Source organism: Hakea prostrata, chromosome 7, assembly GCF_041222555.1.
Source record: "Hakea prostrata isolate BN-2017 chromosome 7, UWA_Hpros_2, whole genome shotgun sequence".
Lineage (NCBI taxonomy): Eukaryota > Viridiplantae > Streptophyta > Magnoliopsida > Proteales > Proteaceae > Hakea > Hakea prostrata.
Window position 1 is genome coordinate 18,915,590 of NC_142606.1, and position 13,378 is coordinate 18,928,967.

General features: G+C 36.2%; 1 protein-coding gene across 1 annotated transcript; it reads left to right on the top strand.

Annotated features, from left to right (window-relative positions):
• Window positions 1-5,461: 5,461 nt before the first annotated feature.
• Window positions 5,462-8,140, top strand: LOC149010317 (serine hydroxymethyltransferase 4-like). Its single transcript, XM_089162300.1, has 4 exons — window positions 5,462-6,249; window positions 6,800-7,190; window positions 7,287-7,388; window positions 7,709-8,140. The coding sequence occupies exons 1-4, from the start codon at window positions 5,572-5,574 to the stop codon at window positions 7,951-7,953; spliced, it is 1,416 nt and encodes a 471-aa protein (XP_089018426.1). The 5' UTR covers window positions 5,462-5,571; the 3' UTR covers window positions 7,954-8,140.
• Window positions 8,141-13,378: the final 5,238 nt, after the last annotated feature.

Below are 13,378 nucleotides of genomic sequence, written 5' to 3' on the forward strand. Positions count from 1 at the left end.
CAATGAGAGAAGAAAATGAGGCCAATGATAAAGAAAGAGATCTTACCAAAAAAAAAAAAAAAAAAAAAAAAGAAAGAGAAATTCTCATATCGTAAGATTGCTCTAGATGTATTGAATTAAATCTGAACCGTTTATAATGGATGATTTAGATTTAATCCTATCAAATTTAATGATAAGATTCTTATAACCGTTCAACCAAACAATTTACACGAAAGTTTAGCCACTACCTTTACATAAAATCAAATTATAAAAATAAGTGAGAAACTAAAATTTTGACTTGGAAATTGGAACACAAAAAGATATTTCCAAGTGGGTGTCACCAAAGTGGCATATGATGTGGTTGGGAGCTGGGACCATGGATTTGGCGTAGACAATAGGAAGTGCAGGGTTGTGTTGGTGACTTGACTGCACGACCATACGTAATGGGAAGCCACATATCATATCATATGGGTTGAAAACACATAAGGTGGTTTACACCAAAAAAAAAAAAAAAAAACACACATAAGGTGGTGACCAAGGGCAACCGCCCGTTGCTCACTTGCTTTTTCTTTGTCAACTAATAAATCCTTGATAAAAAAAAAAAAAAAAACCTAACTCTTGTTCTTTTAGTTTTTTTATAATTGTTTGGTACATAATTAGACTGTATTTATTTGTAAAGGTGGGGTGGGATAAAAAACATGTAGATCACATGTGTAGTGGGGTGAAGGAGAAGAAAATGAGGGTTTTGTGGAAAAGTGATAGTGGTGGGTCCCACTTTTTACTTTTTTCAACTTTTCCACAAAGTCCCACCAAGTATGTGGGGTTTTAAAATGGCTTGAGGTGGGAAAGTTAGGTTGCCACATTAGTCGAAAAATTTCCTTGATTCAAGGAAATTTTCAAAGAAATTTGTCTCACACTTTCCCACCTCAAACAACCAAACAATCTACCATTTTGGGATTTAAGGGAAAAGTAAGAAATATACATTTTTTTCAAGAATTTTTCCACCCCTTTTTTTCCCACCCTACCTTTATTCCAGCAAACAAACGCAGTCTTAAGGCCTATTTGGTTACATGAATTCAGAGATCTGAAATCGCTGGATTCACAAATGGGAAATTTATACCTGTTTGATTGTGTGAATCTTTAGATTCATGAAATCTAGAGATTCACATTTTTATACTAAAAACGTGAATCTGTAGATTTATGAGTATGAGATGAAATTCAGAGATTTTAATTCTAGTATAAAATCATTAAATATTTGAACCATGACTCCATAATTTTTTTTTATGATGAATTTATAGATTTCATTCCAAAGATTCACGCTAACCAAACAGTTACTTTTATGAACCATAACTCCATAAATTTGAAATCTCTAGATTTTTGAAATCTCCAAGACTCAAGTAACCAAACAGGCCCTTAAATGGTTTGAAGAAATTTTTAGAGAGTTGGGATCTTCTATCTTTAGTTTTTCTCTTAAATATGTGGTAGAATGGTGAAAATGAAATACAATTCTCTATTAATACGAGGGGACGATTCAGACATTTTTTGCGTGGTTATTTTATTATTTTTTTATCGGATCATATGAGGAACTTATATGACCCACAAATTGTATGTGAAATCGTACACAATCCACAAATTAATTCAAATATCAATATTTATTCCTATGATGATTTAAGGGTTAAGGAAGTTTAATTTAAAATAATAATAATAATAAAAAAAAAGAGAAAAGGAAAGAAGAAGTCTATTTATTGATATAATGATGGTCAAACATCACATTATGATTTTAAAATAGCTTTTTAAGAATATTACCTAATTTACAAATATGCTTTAAGGAGTAACCAACAAATATGCTTTAATGTCATCCATTACTGGTTGAAGTAATCACGGATATGCTTTTGATGCAATTGTAGCGATTTTTTATGCAAAGATAGTAAAATTAATAATTCGAAGCTTTGTTGTCTCTCCACATTTTCCTTACTTCGTGGAAGAAAGGAAAAATAAAAAAAATAAAATAAAATAAAGGTGACAATGAGATTAATCTTGTATACTAATGGTCAACAATAAAATGGTAATAGAAAATTTATATCTTGTGTTTCTAAAACCTAATGCACAAGGAGTTTAAAGAAATACCTCGTGTTGCATAAGAACAAGAATATTATTGGTTCCAAGAGTGATGCGTCCAAAAACCTGCTCAGCCTTGAGATCGCTGGAAAATGACCTATAAAACAAAGTTAGAAGTGACTTTTTCAAATCACTTTCTCCACCTACTCTACTTGACAGGCTTAAAATTTATCCATAGATGGATGGAGCCACGATAGCTTCCCATTCTTTTCAACACTCAACAACTCCATTTGAAAATGTTCCCACATCACCTTTTTAAGATTATTTGTTAATCTTAATTAATTATTTACTAATTTCCACGCAAATGCTTTGTTAAATACATTATTAATCCGTTACATCAATTTTAATCTAAAGATTAGCGAAAAAGCTTGGATCCTGTGCATTAACATCAAGTCGAAATTTCGACCAAAATTCCGATCCCACCGCCCAAAGTGAATGGCTTGATGGTCCCGCGCATTTATTGCGCAGGACCCAAGCAACGTCCAGAGATTTAGGCATGTAGTGTTGGTGGTGGTTGGTGTCTGGTGAGTACTTTCAATCTCTCCACTGCGCTGCATGCACCAGATTTAGCTTGAAAGTCTTGAACCAACCACTGAGCCCAACTCAACTGTTTTGGAATTTGGAAAATGTCGAAATCTCAAGGGTTGGTGAAGTACATAAAATATATAATATTTCCTTTTTACCAACCTCCCACCAACCCACAACTCAAATCAACCATAATGATACCTTTGGAAAAAAGAGTAGAATATAACCTTGAGGGTAGTTCAAATGATAAAAGATTAATACTTCTACATAGGAAGTGAGAATTCAAATCTTTTTGAAGTTAAGGGCGAAGGCCCACCTATATTAATATTAATTATCTCTTGAGGAGAGTTTTCGGGCATATTCTTCTTAATCAGGATGGATAATTGAATTTTAGGCTAAAGTGGAAACCCAAGTCTAAAATGTTTTTAATGTAATACATAAGGATGGAGATGATGTGATCCAAATTGGATGGCAAGTCTAAATTCGAATGGTTTAGACAATGACTTTTCTTAGAAGTCCCATTCTCTTTCGGCAAAGGTCTTTTTATGGCGTAGTGGTGGAACGAGGAGGAGGTGGAGTAAGGAACACAGAGGATTTGAAAATTTGGGGATTAAGTCAAATAGAGCCAGGGACTTGATATTGTGAATTTCAAAACTTCTAAATCTTTAGGTGTAAGAATAAATTATCATATTTATATATATACTTTTGTACTTCTTCTTAGAAACGTCTAATTTATTTATTTTTTTGTGTTTGAGGTTTATCCGGACCAGCTTACATGTACTAATGATGTACCTCGATTATATATATTCAGAGGGAGCTTTGTCGTTCTTAAGTGTCGAATGCATGACCTTTCCACTGAAAAGTATAGATGTTACCATTTCACCAACACTGCATTGATAATGCCTAATTTATTTTTTATTACGTGAAAGAAACTCTAACCATTGGCCGGCAAGTCCGGATCAGCTCCTCCGACTCACACAAAACAGTGGGGCCCACGGTGAAAAATATTTTTTGAAAAAAACAAAACAAAAAATTTTAAATTTCATCCGTGAGCCCCACTGTTTTTGTGTGGTCGGGAACCCGTGAGAATCGGATTCTTGGCCGGCCGCACCGGTAGGTAGGTGCGATCGCAAATAAAAAATCCTCTAAACGAGTGTAAACTTGGAATCCGACACAACCCAAGTGACGCCATGCTTTGAAGTTGGATCGCAATAGGTGGGCCCCACCATGCATTTCATTCCGCTCTCAGCTAAATAGCGGTTGGTCTCACGTGAGACAGACAGACAACAAGATCCTGATCGGTCAAATTGAGCCAGATCATGGTTCGACCAAATGGGTCGACATTTTAGGACCATTTTGCTATTGAATAATTTATAACTTCTCTTTATGGTTTTACGTTTGGAATAAAATTTTTTTTTTTTTCCCTTTTTGCATATAAAAATTGAAAATTACGCTCTCACAAGTTCTGGGATTTTACCTCATATATTTGCCATGGAGGGTAAGAGAATATTACAAACCAACGAGAATCATGTCGACTACTTTTTCGCAATAACAGTATAGACGATAAAAATTGTAACGGATATAAAATGGTTAATATTCTTTATGACGATAGAAATATTATTCTAACCTAACAGCTTTGAACCCTTTGCTAGAATCATTTTTCTGTAGTGAGACAAAAAGAGAATGGCCTTCAGAAAATCATTGTCAAAATGAAAATAACAAATGAAGTTGGATCTATTTAGTGGCTGATTTTAGTTGATCTTTAAACTTCAATAAAATAAAACTTGGCTACCAACCATTAGAATAGCCTAATCGCAATGGTGGCACAACCATAGCCATTGGAAGCATGGAACCATGACATGGAGAATTCGATCCAAATCACCAAACTTCGGGAAAACATCAGACTTAAAGAGAAAGAAAAAGAAATCACTTAGGGAAAACACTTACGCTAGCTTGTGTTTCCGCACTCTAAATAAAAAAAAATAAAATTAGAGAGCACTCTCAGATAATCGACAGAAAAGGATAGACACTTCAAAATTATGCTAAATTGGCAGTCTTTTTTTTTCTTCTTTTTGCTGTTAGAACCTTTAATTTGCTAGAGAAAATGAAAAATATACCCTTACCTGTATTGTTCTATATTAATATCATATATAATATAAAATGAGGAACTCCATAAGTAGAAGAAACTCATGAAAAAAGAAAGAAGAAATTTTTGGATTATATTTTACTGGGGAACCACACTGTAAAATCACAATGGATTAAGAGCAATATAGGAATTGTGAAATTATCTAATCATCAACAAACAAAATTTACTAACGAAGTGTACTACTATGTAAGTTTAAGAGACAATTTAGGAGGTCATTGCTGATTCGACGTCTTTTTAAAGTATCCAATGCTCTTCGCCAATTATCTTGGGACATTCTTGAAAATTTTCAATACCAATTGATCTCCGGCATGAAATACTACACTTATTTATGGGGAAGAGACACGTATATGCTGACCGAAGACAATCCACATCCCGATTGAACATACTAATGTTGGACTTTGAACTCTATGCAACAAAATATGTGTGGGGACAACCTTCAGGGGTTGCTCTGTTTGTAAAAAAAGCCTCCAAATTGAAAGTTAGAGTTCGTAATATCTTCAGTGCCAAGGACAAAGTCCTGCCTTATATTTCAATCTTCCGGTCTGATAAATGCTTGGACTCAAACCATTATTCAATGATTCTACTTCCGGTCCAACCGTTCACCAACCCCAGCCTATGATATAGTGGTACTCCCAGTTTTGTCGGTGTTGCCCAACTAATTCTCCTGGCCTTTAAATTCCAACCCTATGCCAGCAACTGAAGACCGCGAAGGAAAGCCATAGCAGAGCTTCCCTCTCTTCCCTAATTTCCCATTTCATTTCTGTATTCCCTAATTTCATCAATTCTTCCTTCTCCCTGCAGTAATGGATCCCGTCAACGTTTGGGGTAACACTCCTCTCCACGCCGTGGATGAAGAGATCTTCGATCTGATTGAGAAGGAGAAGCGCAGACAATGCAGAGGCATCGAACTCATCGCCTCCGAAAACTTCACATCTTTCGCAGTCATCGAAGCCCTTGGCAGTCCCTTGACCAACAAGTACTCTGAAGGCATGCCCGGCAACCGTTACTATGGTGGCAATGAATTCATTGATGAGATCGAGAATCTCTGTCGCTCCAGAGCACTTCAGACCTACCGTCTTGACCCTGCCAAGTGGGGCGTTAATGTTCAGCCTTACTCTGGTAGCCCTGCTAACTTCGCTGCTTACACTGCACTTCTTAACCCACATGACCGAATCATGGGTCTTGATCTGCCTTCTGGTGGGCACCTTACTCATGGATATTACACATCTGGTGGGAAGAAGATTTCTGCAACTTCGATCTATTTTGAGAGTTTGCCGTATAAGGTGAATTCGACTACTGGGTATATTGATTATGATAAGTTGGAGGAGAAAGCAATGGATTTTAGGCCCAAGTTGATTATTTGTGGTGGGAGTGCATACCCGAGGGACTGGGAATATGCAAGGCTGAGGTCCGTTGCAGATAAGTGCGGGGCTTTATTGCTTTGTGACATGGCTCACATTAGTGGACTTGTTGCTGCCCAGGTATCAACTTTTTCCCCTTCAAATCTAGTGTATGTCATTTATTTGGTTGAATGGGTTACCAGATCTGGATCTAGGTTATTGAATTCATTTACTTCTACTTCTCAGGACTGTTTTATTACTGTTTTTGAATAAATTTGCAGTTTTTATCTGGGTGAGATGCCTTCTGACATCTGGGTTCTGACTGTTCTCTTAAAATGGTTTTGTTCTCTCTTGTTGTGGTTAATTTTGAAGACTTCGAATATTGTTGTGAAGAGGTTTTATTCTTTCGTTAGTGTGGATTTGCATTTCAATATTTAGATTAGATTTAGATTTGATATGGTTTATTATAATGATAGATGGCTCTGGTGTTTGAGTGATATACACCTTTAATGTTTCCTCATACAACTTAGTGTTTGCGTCAAGTTATAATCTTTATAGCATCAGGTGTTTGTTTAAATTTCACACTACTCGGCTTACATGAACTTAGTCGTTTTGGTGATTGAAGTATCATAGTTCCTTTGTACTTTTGTTTAGGATTTTTGAATCGTATCTGTCTTGTTGGATTTTATAGGAGGCTGCGGATCCTTTTGAGTTCTGTGATATTGTCACAACCACAACTCACAAGAGTCTTAGGGGCCCTAGAGCTGGTATGATCTTTTACAGGAAGGGTCCTAAGCCAGCCAAGAAGGGCCAGCCTGAAGATGCAGTCTATGAATTCGAGGACAAAATCAATTTTGCTGTTTTCCCATCCCTTCAAGGTGGTCCACACAATCATCAAATTGGTGCATTGGCTGTTGCTTTGAAGCAGGCCATGTCTCCTGCGTTCAAGGCTTATGCTAAGCAAGTCAAAGCCAACGCTGTTGCTCTTGGAAACTATTTGATGAACAAGGGATACAAGCTTGTCACTGGTGGAACTGAGAATCATCTTGTCTTATGGGACTTGAGACCTCTTGGCTTGACTGGTATGAAAAGATTTGCAATTCTGATTATTGGAACTTTGTTCTATTGTGAACTCAATCTCATCTAATAGGACTCCTTTTCTATTTCTCTTATTACAGGCAACAAAGTTGAGAAGCTTTGTGATCTGTGCAACATTACTGTGAACAAAAATGCTGTTTTTGGCGACAGCAGTGCACTGGCACCTGGTGGTGTCCGAATTGGTAAGATTTATTCTTGTTAATTGCTATTGTTTTTAATTTTACAATTTGAATCTATGTAACTATTGGGCTTATAGACCATATTTTCGTGTAAAAGAAAGAGAAGAACTGTAGAATGGTATATAGAGCACAGCATGGATTGGGGTGTTAGTGATTATAGGCTGTGATGTTCTCTTCAGAGACATGGATTATATTTGGTTACTGGCAGTAAAGGAGGCTTGAAACAATCTTGAAACTCATTTCAAGTTGTTGAGGTGTTTGTTGATCCAATGTTTGCAAGATTTTTACTCCCGCAACAACTTCTAACATTATGAATTTGGTAGGTACACCTGCCATGACTTCAAGAGGATTGGTTGAGAAGGACTTCGAGCAGATTGCTGAGTTCCTCCACCAGGCTGTGACCTTATGTTTGAACATTCAGAAGGAGCATGGGAAACTATTGAAGGACTTTAACAAAGGATTAGTGAATAACAAGAACATTGAGGACCTCAAGGTTGCCGTTGAGAAATTTTCATCCTCATTTGATATGCCTGGATTCAAGATGTCTGAGATGAAATACCAGGATTAGGTTGACAAAGTAACGGCTGTAGTAGTAATGTAATGTATTGGCTACTGAAGCCTTCATTTTTTTTCTTTCTTGTTTTACTTTCTCAAAGTTGCTTCTGTTTTTTAGTTGTTCTCTTGAGTTTACAACCTGCGGGTGTTAATTCAAAATTTGAAAGGAAAGAAAAATAAATTTGGTTCCTGGTTCTTCATGTTTTAATTGTTTTCATTATTGGATGTATTTCACCTTACTTAAAAGGATATGAATGAAAACAGACAGCAAGTAGCTAGCTTTGAATACTTTTTTGTTTCGTTCAGACCATGTCACTGAAATGAAAGTTTGTGTGTGATCGAACCCTAACAATCCTTTCTGATCTTCAATCTCCTCGCTGCTGCTCCTCCTCTACGCAACGACGAGTTTTGACCGCCTAAGCGTCGCTGATTCTTGAGGCGGAGAGCCTGCTGTTTCTCCACAGGCTCTCCGCCTCTCTTGTTTCTTGCCCTCCTCTCTCTGCCTTTCTTCTCTTTTCATCTCCCTCACCTCCGTCATCTCTCCTCTCTCCTTTCTCCTTCTTCCCTCTTCTCCTGTCTTCTCCACATTTCTTCTCTGTCTGCGTTTCCCTGCTCACCAGATCTGAAGTTTTCCTTTCGATCTGTTGTTTTTCTTGCCGATCTCTCACATCACCTCATCTTTTTGTTTCCATAGTATCATCGCCTCTTGAATCGTTTTCTCTTCCATCTCGCTTCCGCCTCCTTTTCCATCTCCCACTTCATTCGGATAAAAAAAAAAAAAAAAAAAAACTCTGCTTGAAGCGACCTTCCCCGTTGTGGTTCCCATCTCCCATCTACCATCTCTGCTTCGTTCTCCATCTCCCCTCCGCCTCACCTTTCCCGTTTCTCACCCTACCGTCTCTGCCTCTCCCATCTCCGTTTCCCTCTTCCCTTTTTTTTTTTTTTTTTTTTTTTTTTTTTAACATAACAGCTCCTTTGATTGCAGTGGCTCTTTGGTGCACACCGCAGAACAACTCCAAGTCTGGGTACAAATTTTTCTGTGTCGCGCTTGACCGGTACGCCTATACGGCATTGCTGGATGGGAGGTTTGAACCTTATCCACACTTTCGCTGCTACCATCGCTGTAATTGTAGGAGTTTTGAATCCGCCCTTGAGGCGTGTAACTTGTCCCCCTATGTGGGTGTTATGTCCGCCCTTGAGGCGTGTAACTTGTCCCCCTTCGAGGGTGTTGGTGTTGTTTTGGTGTTCTTGTTCTAAGGGTTTTGTGGTTGTGATCCACTTTGGACTTGACCCAACCCTTACCCTGGCTGACCCTGTCTATTGCATGTACGACAGTTTGGTCTTTTGCCGCTCCTTGGTTCGATTTGAACCTTGTGTTCTCATGCAGGTGTGTTTGTACTTTTTTTAGTTATCTAAATGAAGTGCTGTTTACCAAAAAAAAAAAAAACTTTTTTGTTTCTACCCAAAAAAAGAGGTACTCTTTTGTTCTTTTAAGTGTATGAATCTCTAGTAATTTAAGATGAGTAATGCAAACTTCTTGTGTTTGTTTTTACCATTAAAATAAGACATCCCATGAAAATTCAGATTAATAGTAATAGTACAGTCGAAAAGAATCTACACATACAAACAAACCTAGAGAAGCTACTGATGAACTTCTCCATTCATTGGCGCATGGCCATTGGCACTTACCCTAAGATAAAGGTGAATTAGAGAAAGGATCCATTTTAAATATGTGGTATAAGGATGTGAAAGAAGTACAATCTTATGTTAAAGACACACTCACTTGGTAGGTTTTGAAAGACTTATCATAGATGTAGAATTTTGTTATGTACCTACCTGTATAGAACTCTCTATATATTGTATTAGTCTTCACTGTTTAATACAATACTTTCAGTTGCTGATTAAGATTTTTAGGCCTAATGGTGGTGGTGAATTTTTAGAACTTGCTCTTATTTTTGCAACCTCATTTTGTCCTCATTAATTCTCCTATCCTCATCTGCAACAACATAGTGGAACCTTTGAATGAAAACATCCTCATGCTGTCTACTCTCTGCCTTCTCTTTCAGGCTGGACTATTTTTTATTTTTTATTTTTTTTAGAGAGAGTAATTCGTATTGTTGTAGGCTTCACAACTGGACTAAATGTCTCAATGTCTCAGTGAAATTGAATTCAGGCCTTTGGTGATTAGCCCACTTAGCCACAAAATGGGCTTTGTAATGGAAAATCAATCTATCTGGATTTCTTTTAATTCAAACACGCTTACACCTAATTACATTTTGGGTTGAAAAAGTGGGGACAATTGAGTTGGGATCATCTCTTTGCTGGTGGAGCTGTTTGTGCTCCCTCGATGCTTTTTGTCCATAGAAATGGTGTGGGATCCATCTTTGAATAGTAATAAAAAAATTGAGGTAAGACCTATAGTGCGCACCACATAAGCTTTTCTATTTTTGTGATAAAAAAGCCTCTCAAGAGCACAGACTGTGCCCTAGACAATTACTCAAGTACCATGTAATACGGGGTTTAGTTCAACAATCAACATCGTGACATCATAGAAGCTATAAACAAAACAAACCAAGTGAAGAGGATACAGTTAGGTTGCTCGCTTCCACACCAACACAACGAATTTATACTATTATACTTTCTAAAATTCAACACTCGAGAAATTCCCTTGTGAAAGAGCACAAGATGAGAAGGACATATGGGAAAGAAAGAAAAAAAATCATTGCTTGAGAGCAAGGTGAAAAGGACCGATAGAAGAAGGATCAACTAAGTAACTTCTCCAATGAGTTAGGTAAGAAAACCACTTATAAAATCATCAAGTAGGATTTAATTTTTGACAATTTGTAATAAAGATATGATCATCTTTATCCACATTTCACTAGAACCAAATTGAGGTACCATTTTTTCAATAAACTACCTATGATAATTTTTCATCATATCAAGTTTCAACGCTACAAATTTCATTTGACTCAGTCTTCCTTCACTTGGTATAATAGGCAAACAATATGATTGAAAATAAAAACAAGTTGAGTCAGTGAGATAATGTTATCTTGATTGGTTTTCTCAAACGTTTATTTAATCAATAAATTTTTTTTTTTTGGTAATCATTTAATCATCAATTTTTGGTCTTTAGCCAAAACAACATTTAATACATGTGAGAGAGTAAAAGAAGAAAAGTATTGATGGAAAGAAGCCCACCTTGGCAAATTCTTCTAGAACTCAAGTTTATTAAAACGTTTTCCTTTTTTCTTTTAACTTTTTGTAAAAAGGAGACCATTTTACACTAGGAAAAAAAAAAATTTGAGGCAACTAAGAATCTGTAAAATCTATGACCAGACGATTCACAAAAGAAGTATTAACTAGGAGTTCATCTTTGTTAACTTAATTTCATTAGTGAAATATTTCTTTCAGTTGAAATGCCATTCAGGCTCGCTGTTCATGAATTTTTATTGTATAATTGTTTTGGTCATCATCAATCCAATCACAAGGCCTAGGAGCCCAAAGTGTGGATCGTCTTCCCTGACGGGGTACTCTCTTAATAGCGTTACGATCACAAATTATGTGGGGCCTACAAGTAAAAAATAATAAGATATTGAGAAAAATAAACTACATCACCCTAACCCTATAAGCTCCCTTGTAATTACTGGTCTACAGCTTCCGGGGAAGCACATGTCAGGGGAGACAATTCGGACTTAGGAGCCCATAGGCCTAGGGAGGGGAAAGGTATAGAGGGACTAAGGCTCCAACATGAGACCTCCTTAGTTTTACTTCCTCTATAAATTAGGTTGCCACTACTATACCAGAAGCACAACCATATTCATTGCATTAAGTTGCAAAGTTGCAACTTTCCTTCAACTTCTCTTCATTCACTATAAGGGCTTTTTGGGTAATTAATTCTCATTCTCTATTTTACCTATCTAAAATGACTGAATACAAGAATTCATTTAGTCAAAAATGAAAAATAGTTTAGTAAGTTTTGTGCAGAATAAATTATAGAATGAAAAATCAGTTTGATATGTCAAAATGAAAAAGTTGGTAAAAAATGATTACAAAAATAAAAGTAAATTCTTATGGCTTGGGAGTCAGAAAAGGGAGAAATAATAGCCTTTATATGAAAAGAATGTATATTTCTTGTTATACCCTCAATCTGTCTTGGATTTTAAGTGACTTTAAAGGTTATATTTGGATTCATATCCTCTGTAATTCTTTTTGCAATTCTATGTAATTCCCTCTTAGGATTGTGCCATGTGGCATTAGGTAATCTGACGGTTATCAATTCAACCTAAATTTGATTTTATTTAAACCCAAAAAAGATATTCCTCTCCCCTCTCTCTCCCCGAAATTCAGAGAAAACCCTGAATTTTCTGCATTTTTTTCCGTCTCTGACTCTCCCTTCTCTTCACGGCTCTCTCCTCTCTCTTAAAGAAATTCTGCTCACGGCTCTCTCTCTCTCTCTCTCTTCAAGAATTTTGGACAAAGTCCTGGATTACAAAAAATTCAGGGTTTTTTCTAAATTTCGGGAAGAGATAGGAGAGAGGAATATCTTTTCTGGGTTTAAATAAAATCAAATTTATGTTGAACTGGTAACCGTTGGATTATCTAATGCCACATGGCACAATCCTAAGAGGGAATTGCAGGAAAAGGAATTACAGAGGATATGAATCCGTTATTTTTGTTGTTTTAAATAAAATAGAATTAAAAACAATGTCATTCACAATAAAAGTAAATACATTTCATCCTAGAAAAGATAAGATAAGATAAGATAAGATAAAATATATATATACACACGATAAGAATATGTTATCTAAATTCTGGAGTTGTTTTCAAAATATGTAATCATAACTTTTGTTAAACTTCTAATTGAATGATTCCACTATATTCGGGGAAAGCAAGAAGATAACTCAATATCATTTGATGGATTGACTTTAAAATGATGAATTATCATGTTTTAAAAGTGACTTTTCCATCTGCTATGTATAATTTAAATCCTTTCCGTCCAAGGTTTTTGCCTGTATGTAGCCCTAGTCACTGGATGGATGGCAAATGAATGTTGTTGAGGAATGCCACATCAATTTTCATTAGTTTTGATAATAACAAGCATGAATTATTAATGATTATGATAAATTATGTTTGTTTAATTCAATGTAAGAACAAACGAGACAAATCCATCTTAACGCCGTACGCTCAATACCAAGTCAAAGCCAAGATCAAACAAAGATGAATATGAAGTCTAAATCAAGACGAGCATCAAGAATGGAGTGCAAGAAGACTCAAGAACACTAATGAATATCACTAAAGCTCAAACAAGAAGACTTAACAAATTAGGGCACAGGACACCTCCTTGTACATATAATTATAATTGCACTCATTTACATTAAAATCATATGCATCATGTCATTAGATTGATTTAGGACATGTTAGGAGAATATGTGCGGACA